Source organism: Myotis lucifugus, unplaced genomic scaffold (genome assembly GCF_000147115.1).
Source record: "Myotis lucifugus unplaced genomic scaffold, Myoluc2.0 scaffold_180, whole genome shotgun sequence".
NCBI classification, from domain to species: domain Eukaryota; kingdom Metazoa; phylum Chordata; class Mammalia; order Chiroptera; family Vespertilionidae; genus Myotis; species Myotis lucifugus.
In genome coordinates, this window is record NW_005871228.1 from 1,218,266 (window position 1) to 1,243,925 (window position 25,660).

General features: G+C 46.3%; 1 protein-coding gene across 3 annotated transcripts in view; it reads left to right on the top strand.

The window, feature by feature from the left end:
- The window catches only part of ANKS6 (ankyrin repeat and sterile alpha motif domain containing 6), a 32,672-nt gene extending 8,656 nt beyond the window's left edge, over positions 1 to 24,016 (top strand). Inside the window, exons 6-16 of one of the 3 annotated variants that reach the window (XR_002831137.1) lie at positions 1,694 to 1,892; positions 2,652 to 2,701; positions 5,714 to 5,917; positions 7,010 to 7,163; positions 9,078 to 9,247; positions 12,912 to 13,095; positions 17,424 to 17,491; positions 19,338 to 19,371; positions 19,532 to 19,642; positions 19,767 to 19,883; positions 23,641 to 23,659. Coding sequence is in view for 2 of the 3 variants with exons in the window: in XM_023760330.1 (XP_023616098.1) it covers positions 1,694 to 1,892; positions 2,652 to 2,701; positions 5,714 to 5,917; positions 7,010 to 7,163; positions 9,078 to 9,247; positions 12,912 to 13,095; positions 17,424 to 17,491; positions 19,767 to 19,883; positions 23,641 to 23,745 (1,251 nt within the window). In the remaining variant the exon portion in view is untranslated. Of the gene's footprint in view, positions 1 to 1,693; positions 1,893 to 2,651; positions 2,702 to 5,713; positions 5,918 to 7,009; positions 7,164 to 9,077; positions 9,248 to 12,911; positions 13,096 to 17,423; positions 17,492 to 19,337; positions 19,425 to 19,531; positions 19,643 to 19,766; positions 19,884 to 23,640 lie in introns of those variants that run through there. The other 2 variants (XM_023760330.1, XM_023760331.1) reach the window with 2 other exon arrangements.
- The last annotated feature ends 1,644 nt before the right edge of the window (positions 24,017 to 25,660 follow it).

Consider the following 25,660-nt stretch of genomic DNA (forward strand, 5'->3'; position numbering starts at 1 on the left):
GACCTGACTGGGGTCGTCCCTACCTCACAGGGGCCGTTTCAATCTCTCACCGGGGTCGTCCCTACCTCACGGGGGCCGTTTCAACCTGACCGGGGTTGTCCCTACCACACCGGGGCCGTTTAGACCTGACCAGGGTCGTCCCTACCTCACGGGGGCCGTTTCAACCTCACCGGGGTTGTCCCTACCACACCGGGGCCGTTTCGACCTGACTGGGGTCGTCCCTACCTCACGGGGGCTGTTTCAACCTCACCGGGGTCGTCCCTACCACACCGGGGCCGTTTCGACCTGACCGGGGTCGTCCCTACCTCACGGGGGCCGTTTCAACCTCACCGGGGTCGTCCCTACCACACCGGGGCCGTTTCGACCTGACTGGGGTCGTCCCTACCTCACGGGGGCTGTTTCAACCTCACCGGGGTCGTCCCTACCACACCGGGGCCGTTTCGACCTGTTACCAGATCTTCCCCCGCTTTTCTTTCCCAGAGGAAACTAGAAATCCAGATTTTGATGTGGAAACTCAGTTTATAAATGTAGGGGAACTTTTTAAACTTCTGCATGATGTAGTCCTGAGCCAGTCAAAGGGAACACCCCTGCTCCCACCCAGGCCATCTGCTTTCGTGTGTAGAACATTCTGGTTGTGCCATTCTGGGATCTCCCTGTGGCCCACAGGCCCCCATCAGCTTCTTCCTAGAAACACCAAAACCACGCTCCTGTTGCTTATTTCTAACTGCAAGCCTGGTATTTTTCTTTGAGTTTCTCATCCTCCCCATCTGCTCTACTTATTTGAAATCAAACTTATTCTCTCCCAGCCCCCCCCCCCCATCTTTTCTGAGCTTCTAGTGCCTCCTCAGATCTGCAGACTTGGCATTCCTTTCCTGTGGTGGCTGAAGGCCCGGGATTCTTCCTCACAGTGCTGCTGGCATGGATCCCTCTGACCTCACTGCCATCTCCGTAGGCCAGGCCCTCACGGCCTTCCTTTGGGCTGTGCCAGTTACCTTCGACTGCAACCGCCCTCTTTCTAGGTGGGGAGGCATCAGCTACAGTGACACATGGCCAGGCCTTGGTATGGACACCCTAACACCTCTCACATCGTCACTGGGATGGGGGGAAAAGCTTATGCAGTGACAGATGTTAAGGTGTTTGGTGTTGCCTCTGTGTCCATCTCTCTGTTCTTGACTCGCTGTAGGACTGAGCAAGGAGCACCCCTGCCTGGGTCTCCATGTCTCAATCTGTGCAGTGAGGAGATTGATTAGATGAAGGGTGGCAATTAGGGTTCACTGCCTATTGGAAATGGCTCCTAAGGGCAGGGTCAGGAAGCATTTAGAGCAGTGGTTCTCAACCTTCTGGCCCTTTAAATACAGTTCCTCATGTTGTGACCCAACCATAAAATTATTTTCGTTGCCACTTCATAACTGTAATGTTGCTACTGTTATGAATCGTAATGTAAATATCTGATATGCAGGATGGTCTTAGGCGACCCCTGTGAAAGGGTCATTCGACCGCCAAAGGGGTCGCGACCCACAGGTTGAGAACCGCTGATTTAGAGTCAGGGTTTCTTGGGAAAGGGTGCTGTCTGTGGTCCCTTGGTAATGCTGCCGTGGGCCCAGGAGAGGGGCGGGGAAGCAAGTGTGAAGTAGTCCCTGTCCCTGGGCTGGGTGTTCCTTTGCATGACCTCTGCTCTGCATCCCCTTGGCAGTCCTGGTGGAGCCGAATGTCCAATCGGTTTCGGAAGCTCAAATTGATGCAGACTCTGCCCCGTGGGCTGTCCAGCAACCAGCCGTTGCCCTTCTGTGATGAGCCAGAGCCAGCACTGGACTCCACAATGCGGGCACCCCCCCAGGACAAGACAGGCTGCTCTGGGCTCCCCGATGTGGCCCCCGCAATGAAAGACAATGGTAAGAAAAAGCTGCAGGTGTGGTAGAATTTCCAGAATGGTTAGACCCAAGTCCTCTGCCCTGTGTCCTACCTTCTAGGCTGATATCAAAGGGGAGATGATGTTGGAATGTGATGGTGCAGCAGAGTGGCTGCTCTGGCAGAGAAGAGACTTAGGCAGGGACACAAGTGCTGTCAGCATGGTAGAATCAGGGGAGCTAGTGGCAAGAGCCCCGGGTTCCTGTCCCACACACCCTGCTGAAGGACCTGAGGTCACTGAGAGGTGGCCTTCCCACCTATCAAATGTGATGTGTCTCTGGCACTGACGGTGTTTTGAAATAGAACGCGTCACCTGGGGGCGGAGGGGTAATGAGCTCCCCCACACTGGAGGTATTCAGCAGACTGGATGACTTTGCGAGGGTGCTAAAGGAGATGCCCGCACTGCTGGGGAAACTGTTCAGATCAGACCTCTTCTAACAAACGCCCCACATCTAGGCTAGCTCCTTTGGCACCACTGTCTGAGACAGACTATTGAGCTGGGTGCACCGCTGTCTGACCCAGCACGGTAGTGGTTTATGGAAAAGCTGAAAACATGCTCTGAGATACATTTCTAATGCTTTCCTTTTATTCAGATATTGAATACCAATTATTATTAAATATTTAATCTCCCAGGAGAGTTGGTTGGCCAGGATGAAGGCCAAGCTGGTCACTCACTCATCCTCATGCCACAAACTCGTAGGGCGGGGGGTGGTCATTTCAGGAAACTTCCATTTGTCTCTCAGGTCCCGGGAGCACGAGAGGAGAAAAGGAAGATGTGTTATTGACAACCATGGTGAGTGCGGGGCTTTTCTAAAAGCATTTCGGGTCTCTCCCAGTCATTAGTTGATTGGTTTACAAGGAGGGATGTGGGCGTTTGTCGTTCTTGTGCTGGTCACAGCTGGGATTGCCATCACGATGTGTCACAATGGGTACAGCTCTGGCACCGAGGAGTCGGAACAGATGCCAGCCTGAAACCGTGGGTAGGGCTGTGCTGACGCTTAGAGGGCAGATGGAAGTCCTGAGGACAGGGCACTGAAGGGTAGGAGTAGGTGGGTGACATTGGACACTTGGTATGGAGAGCCCAGGAGAGAGGACTCATAGAGGATGTTCCAGCCTGAGCGAGGCCCCAGTTTTCTCATCTAGGGATGTATCAAGGTTAAGTTCAGCTGTAAGTAATAGAAAGTCCCAAATAACAGTGGCATAAATAAGATAGCAGCTTATTTCTCTCATGTAAGTGAAGTTCAGGACTGGTACGTTGTTCCGTGGAGTTAGGGACTTTGGTTCCTCTACCCGTTGGTCTCCTAGGGATGGCTTCTTAGTCAAGGTGGCTCTGGGCATTCCAGCCAGCAGGGAAGAAGAGATGGCCATGGGCACATATCAGGTATCTTTGGAGAATTTTTCTGGAAACTCACATATCACTTCTTTTTACCTCAAATTGGCCAGGATTTAGTCACACAGCCACATCACACTGCATAGGAGATTGGGAAATGAAGTCTTTGTTCCAGGTGCTTGTGTGCCCAACTAAATATCTGGGGCATCTACTAAGGAGGGTGTGGGAGGTGGATACTGGGGAACAGCTAGCTAGCAGTCGCTGACTTAGGGATGCTATCTCTCATGGTTGTGGTTTTAAAATAAGATCATCCACAGGAAGATCTTAGCATAGTGCCTAGCTCACAATGAGCTTGTTATCTGCTGTGTGACCTTAGACGTGCTACTGCACCTCTCTGGGCTTCATGTTCCTCTACTCTTGGGACTGAAGTCCATATAATTGAGACCCTGATCTGGAGACTGGCCAGAAGAGGGCAGTGTTGGAGAGGAGACGGGAGCGGAGGAGCCGCCTTGGAAGTCCTAAGCTGCCTCAGGACCTGCCCAGCAGCGATGAGTCTTGACCTGAATCTGCCTGCTCCTGTCCACCAGGCAATAAGTATAAATTGGTGTCTCTGCACACTGACAGTGGGAGCTGGTACTACCTGACATTTGATAATATTAAAGAGCAATACTAACTTTCAGTATGATGACAGAAAGGCTATTACTGACATTTGGGAAGATGCTGTGAAATATAAAGAAGAAAAATAAAATCACCCATGATTACACATACAATCATAATTGGCATTTTGTGGTATATATTACTTGAGCATTTTTTCTAACATTTTTAGCACCTATGAATATGATATGCCATATATATATATGCTAATATATATATCTGCTAATATATCTGCTAATATATATATTAGCAGATACTTAACACAGCCCTTGTACCAGCTGCTGTTTATATCACTTTACATACATGCACTCATTTAACCTCTCCGACAACTGTGCAGAGTAGGCACTGTTATCATCATCCCCATATTGTCCCGAGCTTGATTTGTTAACAGCTTTTCATTTTTTCTATGTCACTGAACACGCTCTGTCCTCATCGCGTCTAACAGCTGCATGACGCAGCATTCCATCATGGGAATGTGCCTGAGTGACAGTGAAGTCTGACTTTTAGACTCTGGGGTTTCTAGTTTTTGTGTGTGTTTTTTTAAGTGCTGGTGAATATCCTATGTCTCAGTTTCCCCCACTAGCCTGATGATTTTCTCGGGATAAATATCTAGAAATGGAATTCCGGGATCAAAGGGTGTGAATGTCATTGTTTTCCAGAAATCGTGCAACAATTTAGACTCTCAGCTGAAGGAGTGAAAATGTCCCGCTGTGGTGGGTTTGTAGCTGAGAGTGTCCTAGGTCATCTTCCAGTGCAACCCCCTGTTTGCTGGATGGAATTGCTGCAGTCCAGAGGGAACAGCACTTGTTCACAGATTCTGAAAAGCCCAGTGCAGCCATGGTGGGAACCCAGGGTGCCCTTCTGCCTTGGACCTCTATTGTCTTACCTCCTCATGCCCTGTAGAGGGCAGCAGTATGCCCACCTGCCCCTTGGCAGATGGAAGCTGGCTGGGGAGCCCTGCTGAGTGGGCATTTGCAGCCATCCTTGCAGAGATGCCCAGCTTGGAGGCAGGTTTAGCTGTGGGATGCCCTTCCCTGCAAAGCACCATCTGGCACGAAGTTCAGTCTTTTCTTAATTAAAGTTAGTGTGGACTGTGAATGCTTTTCCTTGACAGTCCACCAGTCATTGTGTAGATTTTATGCTGACCCCAGATCACATTTTCAAAATTTTAAATTCAATTACAGTTAAAAATGCCAGCCGTGGGAGGTGTGGCTGGAGAGTAGGATGGGTGTGGTGGGATGAGGAAGGGAGTGTTTGCTGGGCTCAGAGAGCTAGCCCATGCCTGCCAGTCCCCTCCACTCTCCCCTCCATCCTAAAACCCCAGCTGTGATCACACGTCTCCTTGCAGTTCTGCACGTGGCCTGCTTCTCCCCAGGCCTCTCCACATTCTGTTCCCTCCATCTGCAGTGTCCTTTTCCCTGTCCTCACTGGGCCAGCTTGCACTGGCCTTCGGGCTCAGCTCAGGTGCCCCTCCTCCCAGATGCCCTCTCTGCCTGCAGCAAGGAGTGCCTCCCTGTGCTCTGCCAGCTCCCCTGCCTGCCCCACGGCACACCCAACATCACGGGGCTTCACCTAGGCCCTCTATCCTCTTCCTGTTCTAATCGCGCTGCTGGGGATGGTTCCAGAAGCCAGGAACTGGAGCAGAGCAGACGTGGGTATTGCTCAGTTGCTGGGAGGAGAGCTGAGGACACCATGTGGGTTTCTGGCTTGGGTGGAGGGGTAGATGGTGCCCTTCTGAGAAGCAGAAGAAACCTGGAGTCTTTCTCTCAGAGCTGGGAGCCCTCCGGGGCCTTTGTCTAACCCATAGCCTGTCTTTTTCAGCTTCGAAATGGAGCCCCCTTCACCAGACTCCCAAGTGACAAGCTGAAGGCAGTCATCCCCCCTTTCTTACCCCCTTCCAGCTTTGAGCTGTGGAGCTCGGACCGGTCCAGGACATGTCACAACGGGAAGGCAGACCCCATGAAGACTGTGCTGCCTCAGAGAGCCAGCAGGGGCCACTCCATGGGCAACGGGAGCACAGACACTGTAAGTCGCCCAGCTGACACACTTTGATGTGTCACTCACCGCTCACTAAAATAGTGATGTGTTGTAGGCAGAAGGTCATCAGACCCACTAATCTAAATAAAGGTTTTTAGTTTATTTTCTTAAGTCAATGACACCATTTACCTAACGAAATTCTATAAGGGACTTAATATGTAAATAGATTACAGTGTCAGAGTGAAGGGATTGAAAGCAGGAGCCCCTCTTCTCTGTCCTCTCTATGGAACCCTGGTGCTCCAAGGAACACAGTTTGAAGACCTGAGCTAATTCAACCTTCCCTTCAGTAGATGAGGACCCTGGGACCCAGAGAGGGGGCGTAATTTGCTGAAGATCACCCAGGTGGGGTAGGCCTGAGACCAAAAATCAGATTCTTGGCTTTTAATCAAGTTCTACACTACATTGTTGTTCAGGTCCATTACCAAGAGCAAACACTAGGAGGCAACTGTGTGCGGTACTGGTGTTTTCTTGCACCCAGAAGGAGTGTGACTTCCATCCTCTGGACCACCGTGGCCCTCAGTGTCTCTGTAACACACTGAGGTATCCCTCTTGAGGTGGGAGGTTATCTCCATGTGTAGACTGTCTCCCCCGCTGCAAACCAAAGACAAGGATTTCGGACCTGCCCTACCGCTCTGTGCTCAGTGATTGGAGAAGGTCAGGGCCTCCATCTCTGATATAAAATGGGGCTGACCCCTGTGCTTGCTGCTGCTTCCCTGGGCCATTGTAATATCAAATTTCTACAGAGAAATCAAGAACCTGTCCTGGAGACGGGCAGGGCGGGTTCACATTTGGTCACAAAGTGGGAGGAGTTGAGTGATCCTGAAAGCAGGGTGACCTGTGGGAATTGATGTTACGGGGGCTCAGCCTGAGCTAATGGCCAGGTTGTCAGCAGCTAGAAGTGAGCTCCCATCCTTAGGGGACTCCTAGCAGGCTGAGCACCGGTCAGCAAGGATGTGCAGGGCGGATGCAGGCATTGGCTCTGGAGGGCCAGCTGAACTCCAGGCTCCTCCCCGCTGAGATTCCCGGTGTCCAGAGGAAGGAACAGTACCCCTAACCGTAACACCTATCTTGTACTTGCAGACTCCTGTCAGGCCGGTTAAATTTCCATCTCTCTCCAGAAGCCCAGCCTCTCCTGCCAATTCTGGAAACTTCAACCACTCACCTCATTCCTCAGGTGGCTCCAGTGGGGTAGGGGGCATGAGTAGGCACGGCGGGGAGCTGCATAACCGCTCAGGTGGGTACCAGGCAGGGCCCCTTGGGGAGGTGGGAAGATCCCTTGGGGCTGTGCCCACTCTGCATACAGTTCCAGAAACAACTGCATACACCTCATCTTCTTGATGTGGCCAAGGGATTTTTTCAGTGACTTCACAATTTTGAGTTTCTTCCCTGCATTTTCTTGGGGGCTAGAGTGGAGACAGAGGAAATAAAGTCTATAGTACTTTATTTTCTTGGGAAATTTTACAAGAAATTAGGAGAAATGTATGGCGTTTTATGGCGTTTAAAATTCTTAAAGATAAAACCTTAGCTGTCTTTTCATAGAACAGACGAGGAAACTGAAGCTCAGAGTGGGCAAGAGATTTGCCCGGGACATGCAGCAAGTCGGTGATAATTGGGACTCAAACCTGAGTGCCCCACAGTTACTTTGACCTTACAGCATACTTTCTTGTCCTCTCCAAGGACATGCAGGGTTAACCAAAGCCAGCTTTGCAGGAAGGACACCCCTGCTTTGTGCCATTACAAGGAATGCATGTGTCTTGTAGAAAAGCTTAAAGACCAGATAAACCAAAAGGTAATAGTCATGATGATGGTGAGAATAATAATAAAAGGTATAATCCCCCCACTGGACATTATCGTTGACATTTTGGTATATGTCTTTGCAAAGTACTTTTATGCATATTGTATTTATGAAAGTGGAATAATTTATAGAGCGCTGAGTATGTACCAGGCATACTATCAAACCCTTGAAATGAATTATTTCCTTCAGTCCCCCAACAGCCTGCAAGGATATGTTCTCCATTTTACAGATGAGGGAACTGGGGCTCAGGAAAGCTAAATAACTCGGCCAGGGTCACACAGCTGCGAAGCGGCAGAGCCAGGACCCGAACCCAGGCAGGCTGGCTGCAGAGTGTAGAGGGCTCGGCAACCTTTTCCCTCTTCGCACACATCACCAGGTTGTGAACACCTTTTAATGTCCGTACACCTGTATCTACAGCATCTTTTTAACAGCCAAAGAGCAGTCCATTCATATGAGGTATCACACTTTTATACAGCCAGTTCCCTCATCCTGAACACCGAGGCTGTTCTAGATTTTTGCTCTTGTAGATAATAACCACATTAAGTAATGCCTTCCTACCTCCATATTCGCATACTCAGTGATTGGCTTAACATAATAAGTTCCCTCAATTCAGGGGTCAATGAGTTTGCCTGTTCTCAAGGCCTTTGATACATTTTTGCCTTTCAGAATGACTCTTTTTATACGTATAAAATATTTACCGCAGTGCCCGGTAAATGCCCTGTAAATGTTAATTATCAGTGTCCTCCTTCTGGCATCTTTCCGAGCCCTGCGTGTTATCACTTTCCTTTTTTCTTTCATAGTAACTCAAGGTTGCCAGTAGATTTGGGGGAGCTGGGAGAGGGAACGTGGTAGTCAGGGTTCAAGCAGGGAAGAGAACATCCCCGGTGCGAGGAATGAGGAAGTTGTTGACAGAACTGTGGGAGGAGCTGGGATGTGAAGATCTGAAAGGGGGAGACAGAGGTGGAGGGAGGAGCCCTGGTGAGGCTGAACAGGTGGAAGGCGCTGCACAGGGGCTGCAGTGGGAATTCAGGGCAGGGTGGGCAGGCATCTGTGCCTGCTGGCGGCTGGCTGAGCTGGCCATGGTGCGGGGAAAAGTGAGGACAAGTTGATTTTGCCAGCACTGTATCCTTCACCACCTCTTTCCTGATGCTTTCATCACACAGTGGCCACTGCATCCTGGCCACCTCTGGTTCTCATGCGGAGTCCTCTCGTGGTCAGCCCTGACCCAGAATCACATGGAGAGGGATTCTGGGAGATGTGGTTATGGCTCCTTCAGGTCAGCATAGGGAGTCCATTGCACCATGTTGCAGACTGCTGGGCCCGTGACAGTCATTCCCATTCCTCTTTCCTCAGGTGGCAGCATAGACAGTGTCCTGTCCCAGATCGCTGCCCAGAGGAAAAAAGCAGCCGGACTGTCTGAGCAGAAGCCCAGCCATCGGTCAAGTCCCATTGGGCCAGCACCTGGGTCCAGCCCTTCTGAACAACTGGGCTCCCCTGCAGGCGGTGGCAGTCCCGGTGGCAAGGTGCTTGTTCTGCTTTTGTCTCCTCCTGCTACACTCATAGCTTCTGTCCTAACATGGCCCACATGCGGGGTGACGGGACTCAAGACAGGCCCCTTCCAGCAGCTGCTCCTGGATTTTCTGAGAAGGGCTGGACTGTGTGGGTAGTTGCTGAGATCACGCCCTGTGCCCTGGGTCCCCTGCACACATGGTCATTTCCCGCCTGATCTCCAGGGCCCCAGCAGGTGCCTCATCCAGCTTTATGTTGCACATGTTCATTGATTAGAGCAAAAGGGTTCAGAGTGTGGGTTCAGGAGCAGGCTGCCAGGGTTCAAATCCCAGCTCCACACTTTAGCATCTAGGGTGGGGCCTGGCCCCTGGTGACCCTGTGTGTCAGCTGTGTTGACATTTTTAGCACCACCTTATTCATTCATTGTACACATCTTTGGAGCTTCTGCTCTGTGCCTGGCACTGCTAGCAGTGAGGATCCAGCAGTGATTTGGGGTTCTGTGACTACTGTCAGGATGTCACTATGACACAAGCAGTCCCACCTCAGTGTGGTAAGGGCTGTTGTGGAGAAGGGAGGATGCCCTTCCAGTTCCAGGGCGTCAGTGATACCTATATGGGGAGCAGAAGGAGGAGGAGCCAGATGGAAGGAGCAGGTGTGAGACTGTTTCAAGGTGCGGGGACAGCATTCACAGCGCTCCAGAAGCCAGAGTATGCAGAGGGGAGGGGCTGAAGGAAGGTTGGTGAGCAGGACAGAGCCAGGGCCTCGCCTGCCTGCTTTGACACCATTCCTCCAACGATGCAGCCCAGGAGCCATCACTGCATTGTTTGCATCTGTGGAGTTTGGAATGGGCGAGAGACCCCAAATGCTCATCTGGAATGGTGCAGTGAAGCCCATTTCCTCCGCTGAGGACCCCAAAGCCAGGCACAACCCCATTCTTTATCATATTTTTCAGACCTTAAGCTTAAAGGTAGATCGCCTGAGAGCCTCATCCTTGGACCTTTGTCCAGAAGTGCCTCCAGAGATTGATGTTTTAATGGATGAATGGGAAATAGTCTTTATTTCCTGCCCAGCCACTGTTCGTTACACACTGTTTGTTATTCAAAGTCCCTTTTGCAATTGGACCTACACAATTAGGCTCCTTTTACAATATAGCTCCAGAAAAAGTTTCTCTCTCCCTATGCATTAGCATATTTTCCATTATATTGAAATTTTCTTGGGTAATAGGATCTATGTAATTAAGTTCCTTTTAGAATTTGGCTCTAGGAAAAATGTCTCTACTGATACTTGAATATACTTTCTTTCCACAAATAGTATGAATTATATAATTATTGTATTATTCTTTTTGCCTTTGCTGCTAGGAAACTCAGAACTACTCATTAAAGTAAATTTGCTAGTTTGGGCTCTGATATAGTTGTCCTCTGTTGCCTAAAATTTCCTGTTTCTATTTTGATGACCTTATTAGATGTGTTGGATATTATTTCCTTCCTTCAATTGGTGTTGGAAATAGATAGACATATAAATTATAAATTATATTAACTATTGTCTCACATGAATGCATCTATCATCTACAATCTATATACATGCATATTCTGATGAATGGAAATTGTGTCAAAAGATGCATTCGGGAAATAATAAACTGGGGAAACAATCCAGTTCAATGATCACCTGATAGTCTTAACATAATAATATGCTGCAACCTTCAGGTTTCTGGGCTCCACCCAGCATAACCGAATGAAACTCTCAAGACAGGGTCTGGGGAATCTGTTTTTCCCCCAGAGTGTTAAGCCATCCCAGCTCAGAGCTCTCAGAAACCACTGCCCTAAATCAAAGGACATCAGGAGTGGCTTTCTGTCAATGGCTCCAGCAGCAAAATGGAGACATAAAGGGCTTTTCAAAGACTCCCTTAGGAAGCATTAGAAATTAGTATTCAAAATATGATCCTCCTGAATCTGGTTTTTGTACTTTGCTTAAAACAAGCTCTACTGTAATAGTGTTATATTCACAAGGCATGGTTTCTAGCTTGTTTGTGAATCAGCATGAAGTGAGCCTTAGGAGGCTCAGATTGGGGGGTTCAGAGCATTTTCCTACACTTCCCAGACCTCTGAACGCCCAAAGGTCCACTGGGTATGTCAGCTTCCTGCTCCCACCCTAAAGGTGGGTGGTTTAAAACAAAAAGCGTTTCTTTAGCTCGTGAATCTGCAGGTCAGCAGTGTAGTCTAGACTTCACGAGGCAGATCACTTGCCTGTCTGGCCATTGGCTGGGTTAACCAGGACAACTGGGCCATGTGTGTCTACAAGCTAGGACATGTTCTCCTGAAGCCATGAGTTGAAAAACAATCAAGTTGTTCAAGCAAATCAGCACACCCAGTGCAGGAGAACAGAAAGAGTTATGTAGCAAAAGGTATGGACCCAGGAGGAATGGACATAGGGCCATTAATGTAATTAATCTCTTATATTGAGGACATAGAGAATAGTTCAGATACCTCAGAGCACCTTAAATCTTATACTTACCTGCCCCCTTCCCCAATAATGCTGCCCACAGGTCCAGAGTATCATGTTTCTTTGCTGTTGGCTGGGGTAGATCTATTTTATAGACATATACCAATTAAGGACTTTTAGGGAAAAACAAGATACTTAGCTCAAAATATCTTCCCCCAAATATTTCTTTATTATGAAGGGAAAAATAGTAACTTCACAATGGAAAAACTCGACAGACACCATCTTAACTAAATGATGAAGGTTAACATCAGCAATAAGATATTGAGACTTTGTGCCTCCTGGTATGACGTGCTAAGAATGACACATCACCTCTGTGGTCATTGACCCAAAAACCCATAAGCAAATCTAATTATGAGAAAACATAAGAGAAACCCAATTTGAGGGACAGTCTACAAATACCTGACCAGGACTCTTCAAAAGTGTCATGGTCATGAAAGACAAGGCAAAACTGAAGAGCTGTCTGTCACAGATTGGAGGAGATTAAGACGTGACAAGTCTATGCAACATGGGAACCTGGACCAGATCCTGGATGAGCATGAGGGCATTAGTGGAACAAGCGGTGAAATGAAATCTGAGTCAAGTCTGTAGTTTAGCTAACAGTGTGTCCCAGTGTTAATTTCTTCATTTCGATAATTGTACTATGGTTATGTAAGATGTTAATATCAGGGGAAGCTGGCTGAGGGATACACAGAACTCTCTGTTTTTGTAATTCTTCTGTAAATCAAAATATTTCCAAATAAAAAATGTTTTTAAAACTAAATGGTACACACACACAAACAGAGGGGGACAATGTGTCCTTTGGTGAAAGGTTGGAAGCAACTGGTTTAGATGACATCAAGAGCAGAAAGGGGTTTCGTGTGTATATAAGCCACACTTTCATCGTAGAGCTGGGTTAACTGAGAGGGAGGGGACTTGGCCAAGGACCTGATGCTTGCAGGGGCAGGACTAGTCCCTGAATTTCCTGACTTCATGGGCTGCTTTTTCCATCCCACCGCTCAGCTCCAGGGGAGGGTTCTCCTGTAACTGTTCTAATCATGCTGTGTTTGCTTTCATGTGTTTTTTAAAATAGATTTCATAGCTCTGGTTAGATATCCTGTTGAATGTTCTCTGTTGTATGTCTGTTTTAATCATTTCACCGTCCAGGTGATAGCTATGTATTTGTCTTAATCTTTTGTGCAGAAACTGGAGATGAGCAAAAGGCCTCCATCTGGAACTTCCACTACCTCCAAAAGTACCTCCCCCACCCTCACACCCTCCCCTTCGCCCAAAGGCCATGCGGCCGAGTCCTCGGTGTCCTCCTCTTCGTCCCACCGGCAGTCCAAGAGCAGTGGGGGCTCTAGCAGCGGCACCATCACCGATGAGGGTGAGTCCCCTGAGGTCCTGAACCCCACCCTATTCTTCACCATGGTGACCTGGCAGGTACCTTTCATTGCTCTAGTCATCCTAGGTCAGGCTTATTTGTTACAAATAAACAAACAACACCGGCCCCTCCCCTTCCCTGATTCTGCCTTGTATTTTTGTCTTCACTGTGCTTAAGGTATGGTAAGCTACCTCATAGTTTTTGAATGTAGTAAGCTTTGTTTATATACACACCAGTAGAAATGTTTCTCCAACAGCAGTTAGGTACCATTCCCTGAACCTTGTATAAGTCAGAATTCTTTCGGTTGCAAGTGATGGAATCTCCACTCAATTGCTTTAAGCAAAAACAAAAAACAAAACCTCATCATTTGTTGGTTTCCTATAACGGATGTGTCTAGGGTGTGCTTCAGGCATGTCTGGATCCAGGTGCTTTGGGAGTATTTCTCTCCGTATCTCAGGTAGGCTCTCTCTGAGTGGTGACAAGGATGTCCCCAAGCAGCGTTAGGCTTACTTCCTCTTCCTACTAACTTAGCAACCCCAGCAGAAAGAGTGCTGACTTCTCAGTAGATCCAACAAAATCCCAAGTGTAAAGGTCATTGGCCTGCTGCGGCTATATTTATAACAACTATGTCATCCTCGACTACCACTGGGTCCATTGGGGTGAATGTGCTGACTGGCCCGGCCCAGGTCTTGTGTCTGCCTTTGGAGCCAGGGTTGGAGTCTGCACTGCCTACACGGTATGGATTAGAAGTGAGAGAGAAGTGGTTTCTCACAGGAAAATTGAAGTTCTATTTCCAGAAAGAGGAGGAGGATGGATGCTGCTGGGCAAGCAAAAGCTGTAGACTTTTGCAACCAGAACTTTGGACCCTGCACGCAAGAATTGAAGCCTCTCCCGTGGGGGTGATGAGGGAAAAGAAGGAGTGGATGGCAGGGCAGGAGCGGAGGCTCAGCAGTGAGGCCCCAGGAAAGATAAAGGGAGATGAGAAGAAGGTCATCTATTAAAACTGCCCTTTGGTGGCTCTTGGGAGTGGGGATGGGGAAGGAGGGAGCAGAGCTTCCGTGAGAGATGGGGGCTCAGGCAGGTGCAAATCAAGGAGTATAAATCGGAGAGGGGTGGGAAATCTCAGTGTGCACATGGGCCTCACCAGTGCATTTGCAGGTCCCTCACTGCAGTGCTGGGCGGTCGTGCTGAACAGGTTCTGCCCAGGAGGTGATAAGTCAGAATCAGCTGCACAGGCCCTAGTCTGTCCTGAGTTGCCGGTGGCATCCTCTGTATTTGGGGGCTGCTTTATTGTTTTGTGATATCTAGTGCGATCATGTATAAAAGCTTCAGATTTCACTAGCAAGCCCATTCCTCCCTAACTGTGTTTTCTAGGTGGAATCTTTAAGTTCCCCACTCATGAATTCTCCCACCTCAGAGGCTTCTAGGAGTTGAAACCCCTAATGATTCAGTTAGGTATTTGTACCTCACCTTTTTCCAAAACAGAGTTGAGACAGTGGACATGTGTATACATTGTCCATGCCCACTGTTTTCCCCTTTTATTCATTATTTAAAAGCTTTGCAGAGCCCTAGTTGGGATGAAAAAAGAGGAGGACCTGACAGCGAATTCTTTTTGGATTAATTTCTCTTGCTTAGAAAGCTCAGTTTTTCCTTCCGGGGTTTGTGGGTTCTGAGGCAGTGAGACCCTTGTCCTGTGGGCATTAGACTATCGCAGAATAGATGCTGAAATCCATTGAGACACAGATATTATATTTTTGTGGGAAATGTGTGGGCCCAATCAAGGGCTGCATGTAAGCTTTTGCCCTGCCCATCTTTCCATCCTAGTCCCTCTCCTGGACTCCTATTGGAAGTTGCCTTCTCACTCTCACGTTCATCTCATGAAGGCTTCTAAGGCAGGCACTGGGTACCATATGTGTGCTGGGTGGTAGGATAACTCACAATCAGGCAGGGGAGTCAGATGCATTCAACAGAATCTCATGAAATGATTGTAACACAAGATGTGAGCAGCAAAGTGCAGAGTGTCGTAGCAGGCTTTGCCAGAGTGGGCATTCGGCCAGGCCACTTGGGCTGAGAAGTGATGAGGCAGTGATGGGCCGGAGCTGAGTGTTAACTTTACAGGAAATGTATGAGCTGGTGATTAAACACAGCTATTAAAAGTCAAATTACAACAACTATATATGTGTGTGTGTGTAAATATATATAAAAGAAGATGAAAAAGGAAAAACAAATTACATGAATTTATAATTAGATAAATTATATTAAGTATAAAGGCATTGGTATTTAAAACAAAATTTTTTGCTTTTTTTTTTAGTGCATTTTAGTAATGTCTATGCTCTTGAGGTTATTTACAGCTCGTTTATATGGTGGGAATATTATATAATGATGCATTACTCCTCCCAGTTCCACTTTCAGGAACATTACATTGGTAGGTTGAAATTGGCTATGATGGGTATATTTTACACCATGGAAATCAACAAACACACCAGTCAGGGCTTGGTTTGTTGTTTTATAGCTCACCTAGATGTGATCTAGTGGGAGACAATGTTAACTATGCAGGTTAAACTTAAAAGTGTCATGTCTGGTATGGATATACTGTGAATAGCACAAGAAATTGAGAAAATATTCTTCTAGGACTTGAAAACAGTTACCTAATTCAGCAAAGTTTTCTCACATGAAGTTCTAACATATGTCTTCATTGTTTCATTTTGTCTTACATATCACATAAAAGGAACAATTAACCAGCCTTTATGTTGGAAATATGCTACGCTCTCTAGCTATAGGTACAAGAATTCAGTGAGACACCTGAAATGCAATGAAAACATTTGCTATATGGAATTTATAATAAAGAGTATTGTATAACCTATTATCATGTGTAAATTGTGCATTACACATTCTTTATGTCAGTAAACTCTGCAGTAAACTTATGTACCTACACACATGAATACATTTCCCCTGAGAGGCAGTTGTTAACCATTTACCAGCACACACTGTGGAGGGAGACTGCATGTGGAGGGAACAGCAGGAGCAAAGGTTTTGGTGTCATGAAACTACAATGGATTATGTCTGGGTTGGGACTCAATTCATCACATACATCCTAGCGCAATAGCAGCTCTTCTGTGAAAGATTTTCCAGTTCCTTTGGCTGGGTCAGCTGTCCTCTCTGTCCCCAGATCCCCTTGTTTGTGCCCTTCACTCATCACCAATGGGAGAAGTGGCAGAGCTGGATGAATAGTACAGACCTCGTAGCTAGAGCTTGGGTTTGAATCCCTGTGGACTAGTTGTATGACCTACCCAGGATATGGCACCTAACCTTTCTGGGCCTTACTTTCTCATCTGTAAGTGGGAAAGTAATAGGATCTACCTATTACTGGGGTTTTGTAAAGAGCAAATGGGTCATCCATGTACCAGGTGCCTGATGCTGAGCAATGTGCATCAGTTGTCACCTCTTCATTATATCTTCCCAGCCACCCTGAGCTCCTTCATCGCAGGAACCTTTCCATGCTGGCATTCCCAGCACATAGTAGACACATTGGTAGCCACTGTTGAATGAGTGAATAAAAGAAGGAACTCAGGCCTTCTAACCTCCAGTTCACTCTTCTGTGAACTGCACCCACTGCCTCAGGACCTTTGCACTTACTGTTCCCCCTGCCTGATGTTCTTCCCTTGACATCTGCATATCTTCATTTAGTGTTCAAAGGATACCTTATAAAATAAGCCTTTCCTGACCACCCTCTATAAAACAGCAGCCTCCATCCCCTGTTGGCCTCCCACATGCTGTTCTGCTCCTCCTCTGTCAGCCTGCTTGTTGGCTGTTTGGTCCCTGTTGAGGTCTCAGTGCCTTGTCTGGTAAATACTTACCGAATGTGTGAATAAATATTTCTTCAAGCCCCAGATGCTGGTCTTGTTTCCTTTCTCTACTCTCCCTACTCTGCTATCTCGATACCCAAAATACGCTGTTTCCTCTGGTCTCTGCCCTCTGGCTCTGCTGCTCCACTGCGATGTGACCTTCTTTCTGGAAGTCCACAGCCTCTGCACACCTGGGCCAAACCCCGACTGGTCTCAACCGCACCTGCCTCTTCTCTTAAGTTCTTTCTCTGACTAGCTGGGGACTTGCTGGCATTAGCGTTTACTGCAGGTGCAGAGACCAGCAGTCAAGAAGTCATAACTAAAAACGGTTCTTGGACAGAAGGCGGAGTTTTAGTCCCAGCAGCTAGAATGCCAAGAACTTGATGGTTGCAGCCATTGGAGAGTCAATGAAAGTTTGAAGTTCACTCTTTTGATATATTTATCAAATTCTAAAATGGTGTTTTTTCACATCTTTCCCTCTTGAAGATGAACTGACTGGAATCCTTAAGAAATTGTCACTGGAGAAATACCAGCCCATTTTTGAGGAGCAAGAGGTAAGGATGTTTTTTTTTGAATGTCAATTTAAATCCTGCTGTTAAAGTTTGTCTAAATATGTGGGTTTTCATTTTGCCAGCCTGGATTGATCTTTTTCACTGAGACAGCTGAGGAAATAGAATTCGTGTTCAGCACATTTAGTTCAGTTCATCACAGTGAAATCCTGGGGACCTTATGGCTTGTTTTGTTGTAATAAACTTTTGTAATTTTGAGCACTGCTCTCTCTCTCATCACGTTTGAGTCTGTCTACACACTTGTCGAATGGGATTGACTGACAGGCCTTTAGGTTTAAAGCGGATCAGAGGCAAATCCTAATGATTCTGTGCTAAGTGTCTGGATATAGAGCCTGTGTTCATCTAAGAGAGTTCCTATTTGCTTCAAAACACTCACAGCCACATATTTAAAATATTACTGTCCTGTAGTTTGGTAGTTTCTCAAAATGTTAAACATAGAGTTACTGTCTGATCTCACAATCCCACTCCTAGGTATACACCCAAGAGAAATGAAAACACATGTCCAAACAAAAACTTGCACACAAATGTCCATAGCAGCATTATCATAGCAGCCAAAAGGTGGAAACAACCCAGATGCCCATTGCTTGATGAATGGATAAATAAAATGTGTTAACTCTGTACAATGGACTGTAACTTGGTCATAAAAAAGGAATGAAGCACTGACACATGCTACAATAGGGATGAACCTTGAAAGCATGACACATTGATAAGTGAAAGAAGCCAGACACAAATGGCCACGCGTTGTATGACTCCATTTATATGAAATTTCCAGAATAGGCAAATCTGTAGAGACAGAGAGATGAGTGGTTGCCAGGGAATGCAGGGAGGAGAGATTGGGGAGTGATTTCTAATGGGCATGAACATGTTCTAAAATTGAGTGTGGTGAAGGTTACACAACTCTGTACTAAAAATCTTTGAATTGTACACTTTAAATGGGAGAACGGTATGGTAGATGAATTATATCTCAATAAGCTATTAAAATATTTCCTCCTTTGGCCAAATAAAATTCCTCTGCGGCCTACAAGCCACCAGGGTGTAATCACTGGTTTAGAATATTCTGGTGCTCAGCTTAGTACATGAAACTGTCACAAATATAGTAGCAATCAGGAGAATCAGTCCTTGTCCCCAACAAGCTCAAGATGCAATTAAGGAGTTTGTATTTTCTTTCAAGAAACAGACTGGGATGCTGTGGCTTTCTTTCTCGGTTTGCTTTTCTGCCCTATCCAGTCTGTCCTTCCTGCCTCCCTGGAGTTTTCCATTTGAGCAGGGATTTTTATGGTCAACAAGAAAGTCTTTCCTGTTTGCTAATGGCTGCCGACTCTTGTTTTATATATTCCCTGCCTGGCCACAGGGGACTGGATGTGGCCTCTCTGCCACACGTCTGGGATGGGGGGCAGAGGGGAGTGAGCGTCCTGCTGGGCCAGGCGCAGGTGGTTTCAGTCAAAGCCATGGCACTCTTTCATGCCTGAGCTGTAAAGTCCCAGAGGAGCTAATCGTCAGAGAGATGCGAGATGCCTGCATCTCAGAGAGAGCTTGGGATTGGATAAGGGAGTAGATCTTTTCCCACCAACTCAAACCTGGGTCAAGATTTTTTTTTTAACCTGGGAAAATAAAGTGACTGTTAAAAGAGAGAAGGAAAGATGGGGTGGAAGGTGTTTCTCCTGGAGCTGAGGCTCAGGCAGGGATGACAGAAAGGTTAGGATTTCTCCCGTAGAAACCAAGGGTTGTACGGCTTTGGGATGCCCTTACTCTGAGCCCTTCTCCACCTCTGTTCTCTGTGCTCTTCTTTCCTTATTGCTTCTGCTTGTTTATTTTCTCTATCTTTCCACAGTCTGCGTCTCTCTTGTCCTCTGGGGGGAAACATGGTGAGTACTTCCATTTACCCTTAATTTCTGTGCAGTAGCCAATATTGTTAAAAGTCCTGCAAAACTGCAATTTACTTTCTAACAGCAGGACTTGGACATTTACCACTCTAGCCACCCAGATGACTGTCTCAGAGGCTTTTCTTACTTATTTCATCTTCAGGATTTTCCAGAGCTCACCTATCCTGAAAATCCCAGGGCTAGAATTCAGGAGAATTAGTTCTTACTGATATTTTCAACTAAACTTTCTGCATAAAGTCAGGAATTGGAAATAGTAAGTCATAATTGATTCACTACTAATAAGCACTAATAGCTCATAATCATGATATTTCTATTGTGGTTGGGAACAGAGGTGTGGCGCCAGGCGGATGGTAGCGAACCCCCTACTTTTTCCCCAGGTGGATATGGAAGCGTTCCTCACCCTCACTGACGGCGACTTGAAGGAGCTGGGTATTAAGACAGATGGATCCAGGCAGCAGATTCTGGCAGCAATTTCTGAACTGAATGCAGGCAAGGTATTGTTCTCAATCTTCTTTATTTTTTCTTCCTGTTTTGAACAGCTCAGAGCTTTACTAGGATTCTAGGCCCTCCGTGTTTCCAAGGACCTTCGGGGTCTAATTTTATCTCCGGCATATTTGACAGAGGCTGGCCCCGCTTGCATGCGTCTCATGACCGGGTGCTCACTGCCTCCGAGTGTGCCCCTTTCCTTTTCCAGATCTCTCTTCCCATAAGGTCATTCCTCCCGAGATTCAGCTAAAATAGTCCCTCCAGAAATTTCAGCCTATAGGGCTGGGAAATGCCCTCGAGAGCACACTGGAAGCAGAGACCATGATTAAGACATGCCCTGCTGTCAGGCTGACCTGTGTTTGAGTCACAACACCTGCACTCACTCCCTGTGCTACCCGGGGCAAGTCAGGTACCTCTCTGAGCCAGGCTTTCCTCGTCTGTAAGGCAGGAATGATGGCATTGATGCCAGGACTAAAATGCTTACAGCCCCGGGCACACCCATCAATCACTGTTGGTATTGTTAGCGTCCTGCATTTTTGTCTAATGTTAAATTTCACCTTTAAAGCTAAAGATTAGCAATGCCTCCCTCTCACCCAAAGGCACACATGTGCAAAACACAAACAAACAAAACACGAAAAGCAAATCACACCCACTTTGCAGATATTAGTCAGGCAGTCATGTTTCATTAGCATCTGGCGATTGACATGCCTTTGCCTTCTGCCTTCTGCTTTTTTCCCTAATGTGGCCTGGGTTTTTCTGTCTTTCATTCCAACAACAATGTACGATACTTGCTTATCTGTTGCTTTTTCACACTTTGCCTAACGGCTCCCCATTTGTTGCACTATAGGGATTTTGCTGTTACAAAAACTACTGTAGTGGACATTTCTGCCTCTTTCCTTGTTCTTCTGTGGTTCAGTTCCTCAGGCTCTGTTCCACGATACGAGGTTATGTCAGAGAGCGTGATCGGTTTTATGGTTCTTTCTCTGTATTGCCAGGTATGCACAGAGTATTGACCGGACTTGTAGCACCAATAGCAAATAAATATTCAGGAAGCACTTTGTCCTTCATAAGCCGCTTGGCATACGCTTCCTCAGTTAATTGGCTTAGTCACTCTGTGGCTCAGGAGTTTTCGGACCTTCCTCCTCTTGCCTTCACATATGTGAGACAGGGAGAGGATGGAAGTGGGGAAAGCCATGTGTAGGCCATTCAAGGAAGGACAGGAAAAATTCGAGATGTAGAACGTTTTAGCCTGAATTTAAAAAAGAAGAAGAATATTACCTAAAAATCTGGCTCAGCCATAAAAAAAATCACCAAAGCACTTGTAAGCCATGTAACTTCTATGCAAACCCACTCTAGTATTCAAGCTGCTATATGTATGTGAGTTGGATTATTAGTTAGTTTCAAGTAGTTTATATGTTGGAGAAGGTTACCCAGAAATGATGACCTGAGTTTCACCTTTGATTGGTCTTAAGCCATTGATTGCTTTTTTTTTCATTCCCACTTTTTGTGATTATCAAAGTAGTACATATTCTTTTTACTAAATTTGCACAGTAACCAAAAAGGTGAATTTTTAAAGAAATCATAGTCCATCCACCCAGAGGCCAAGACTGTTCACATTTGAGAAGATTACTCTGCAGTGTTCTGTGCCAAATGTTTGTCTTTATGTGGCTGAGATAGGTATTTTTTTTAATATCCTACTTTCTTCATTTAACATTAAAATATGCAGTTACCCATGCCATTAAGAACTCTTTTTAATATGATAAATTTTCATGGATGTACTAAAATTATTATTTTTAAATTCCTACTTGTTGGATGTAGATATCCAAACTTTCTCTAGTGCTGCAGGGGGCAACTTTGTGTATACGGCATTCTAATTATCTGCTCAGAATAGATGTTTAAAAGTGGAATTACAGAGTCAGAGAGTCTAATTCAAGGTATACGTTATCTTCTCTTGAATTACTTTCCAGAAAGAGCCAGTGAACATCCCCACCAGCTGTGGGTATGAGAGTTTGGTATGTTGTTTAATTTTTATTAATTTGATAGGCCAAAAGATGTGCCTTGTTTTAATTTGCATTTCTTTAACTATTAGATAGACAAAACACTTTTTCTACTTTTAATGGCTATTTGCTTTTTTTTTTTCTTTTGAGAATTATCAGGCAGGTCCTTTGAAATTCAGGGGTTTTTAAAGGGCAATTATCATCATCATCTTTAATCAGTTGTGGATGCAGGAATGATTATGGTTTTCATCATTCACAGTTCCCTCCTAAGGTTAGGAGGCAGAGAATGCTGGAACCCTGTCTCGCCCTGACCTCGTTTCTCAGGCAATTAAGGCTGAGGTGGTGTTTAATAATGGCATCGCTGTCACCCCTCCTGTTTATTTTTTCGTCTTCTGCAGTTTGCATAGTGTCACCTCATTCATTATCTCAGGTTGAGCCTCATCTCAGCCCCAGCATGCGACCTTATCCCGTTTTATAGGCATGGACACTCAGCAGTGGGGGGAAGAGGTGCATCATGCCTAGGATGCCCCCACTAGTGAGCGTAGAGTAGGGACTCAGGATCCTCCACCCCCACACCTGCTTCTCTGTCCTCTGCCCTGCAGCCTTCAGGTTTGTGTTGATGGAATCCTGATGGCACGTTCCCAGCTTATTTAAAATGAACTGGAAGAACTAACTGAAGGGAGACTCCCACTGCCCTCTCAGGTGTCAGGGGTGCCACGTCAGCACTAGAGATTTCCACCCAGGAGTCTGGAGAGGGACCCCTCTGGATGTGGGGAGTTCATGAAATGAATTTGGTGTCTGGACTCATTTAATGGACTCTCATTCTTTTTATTCTTAGCAGGGAATAATCTGCCAGAAATTACTCATTTTTAATTTGCTTTACATTTTAACCACATTCTTTTTCTTGTCTTCTAAAGTTTTATTAGTTTTAAAAATATATGTTTAAGCCACGCTGCTTCCTTTTGAGGACAGGAACTGTAGGCTTCTGCTGCTCACACAGGGTCCGATGTCAGCAGCATCCATTTGAGGTACTATTATTATCCCTGTTTTATAAATGCGGAAACCAAGGCCCAGAGAGACAAAGTACTTTGCTCAAGGCCACAAAGCTAGTAAATGGAGAGATAGGATTTGAACCCAGGCTGTTTGATTCCAGTCTCTTGTCTTAACCTCTGTGTATTGCTGCCTCTTGGACAGGAATTCAGTGAAGATGTTCTCTACGCTTAAAGAAACATTTACATCCCCTCCTTTTCTATCTCAAACTGTGTGAATAAGGGGGCAGGAAGGGGAGATCTTGCAGGGATGGGGTGAATCACTGTGAATAGGAATCTGACATCTTTTGGGCAAGGAGGAGTAAGGCTGTTCAAACTCTCACACTGTAGCAGAAAGAAGTCTGGCTCCCACTGAATCCCCTGGAAATCCAAGGGCTGGAAGATCACACAAAGCAAAGCAGGGGAGGAGATCTCCCTTCCATGCTGTGTGACCCGGGCAAGTCGGTCCTGCTTCCAGGGCTCTGCTGTCCATGCTCGTCCGGGGGATTGGACTCCTGTGTCTCAGGGCCTCTCCAGTCTTTGGCATGCTGTGATGGTGGGTGCTGGGGGAGAGTCTGACTCAGAGTGTCTTATTAAACTTGGTACTCTGTCAATTATTTCTCCAAGATACCCATAGGTTCTTCAAGTATGAGTTGAACATTAACAACACTGTGTCAATTGAATTAATGGTTAAAAGATTTAACAAGACTTTCTGTGTCTGTTTTCAATTTCCTCCACAGGGACGTGAGAGACAGATTTTACAGGAAACCATTCACAACTTCCATTCTTCCTTTGAGAGCAGTGCCAGCAACACCAGGGCGCCTGGAAACAATCCCTGTACATGATCCTCCTTCCTGTGGTCACCAGCGTGAGCTCTCTGAATCTCAAAACTGCCTCCACGTAGCCAGTGCGCCAGCCACCCTCAACTCTTCCCCGTTCCCTGAAACACTCCGTGCCTCGTCACACCACTGTGCCTTAGTCATGTTGTTCCCTCTGCCTGGAACACCCATCTTCCCCTTCCCTGCTGTGGTAGTTGATGAAGCTTGTTGCTGTAACAAACTCCAACACATTAGAGACTTAGTCTCACTTAAAGTCTAGTATGGCTGCTTCAGCTTGGCAGGTGGTTTCATACAGTGACTCGGGGCCCCAGCTTCTTTCATCTGTGGCTGTGCCTTCCCAGGGGCCTCAGAGTCTTTTTCGGCTGGCAGAAGGGGAAAGGGATGGTGAAGGTGAAGGCCTAGCCATTTCTTACTGCCTTGCTCTTAACTGCTCACATTCCATTGGCTCCTCCTATTCCCATTCACCAGTGGTCACCAGTAGTCACATGGCCATACCTGAATGCAGAGGACACTGGGAAATGTAGTCTTTGTTCAGGTAGTGGCTTCACAGCAACAACTCTGTCCTGGGGAAGCGCATGTTTTGGCAGATTAGCCTTTTCTGCTACATCTTCCCTTAAAACTTCTAACTTGTTCCCCACAGTTAGAGTCATCTATCAAATGAAGCCTTTTCTAACCCCTCCAGTCACTGGGGTCCCTTACTGCTTTGTACATAACTCTGCTTAGTACTTCACTGCACCTACTGCATACAGCATACAACAGGATGTGTGTGTTGAATGTGCTTTTCTTTATTGCAAAGGCAGCCTTTTATGTTGGCTCATTGTGTGAACTTGCGAGATCCCTTAGCTTTCTGGCCTTCAGTTTCCTCATCTGTGATCAGGCAAGATTATGCTCTGATACTCCACACCACTCATCCCAGGTCACTGTAGGACTTTCTGCACTTCCAAGTGGGAGCAGAAGACCTTAATACAGTGGTTCTCAACCTTCCTAATGCCGCGACCCTTTAATACAGTTCCTCATGTTGTGGTGACCCCCAACCATAAAATTATTTTTGTTGCTACTTCATAACTGTAATTTTGCTACTGTTATGAATCGTAATGTAAATATCTGATATGTAGAATGTATTTTCATTGTTACAAATTGAACATAATTAAAGCATAGTGATTAATCACAAAAACAATATGTAATTATATATGTGTTTTCCGATGGTCTTAGGCGACCCCTGTGAAAGGGTTGTTCGACCTCCAAAGGGGTCGTGACCCACAGGTTGAGAACCACTGCCTTAATATATTACATTGTGGAAGGACTTCGGTGCTCACATTTTCTAGGCAAAGAAGCAGATAATTTGGAATGTTTTCTAGACTCTGTTAGTGCTATGTTTCTCAGAAGGGCATTGGCTCATGTAGTTTTTCTACCATGTTATATTATGTTAGAGGGCTCTGAATTTAAATCCAGGCCCAAACCAATATGCTCAATTAATATTTGACAAAGGAGGCAAGAACATACAATGGAGCCAAGATAGTCTCTTCAATAAATGGTGTTGGGAAAATTGGACAGATATATGCAAGAAAATGAAACTAGACCACCAACTTACACCATACACAAAAATAAACTCAAAATGGATAAAGGACTTAAATGTAACACGGGAAACCATGAATTTAAATCCAGTAGCTTTCTGTACTGTTTTCAAAGGAGTAATTCATTCAGCCAACACTTGCTGCATTTCTGTCATTTGCTGGTGCTGGGGGTACAGAGACGAGCTAGAGCCAGTCTCCACCCTTGAGTACCTCAACAGGCAAGAGATGTGAGTGGGAGATCCAATCCCAACCTTAGGGGACAGCACAGCACAGTGGAGTTGAAAGAGTTTGTGCTCTGGACTAGGGCTCAGAGTTCAGATCCAGCCCTGTGGGTGGCCAGCTGTGTA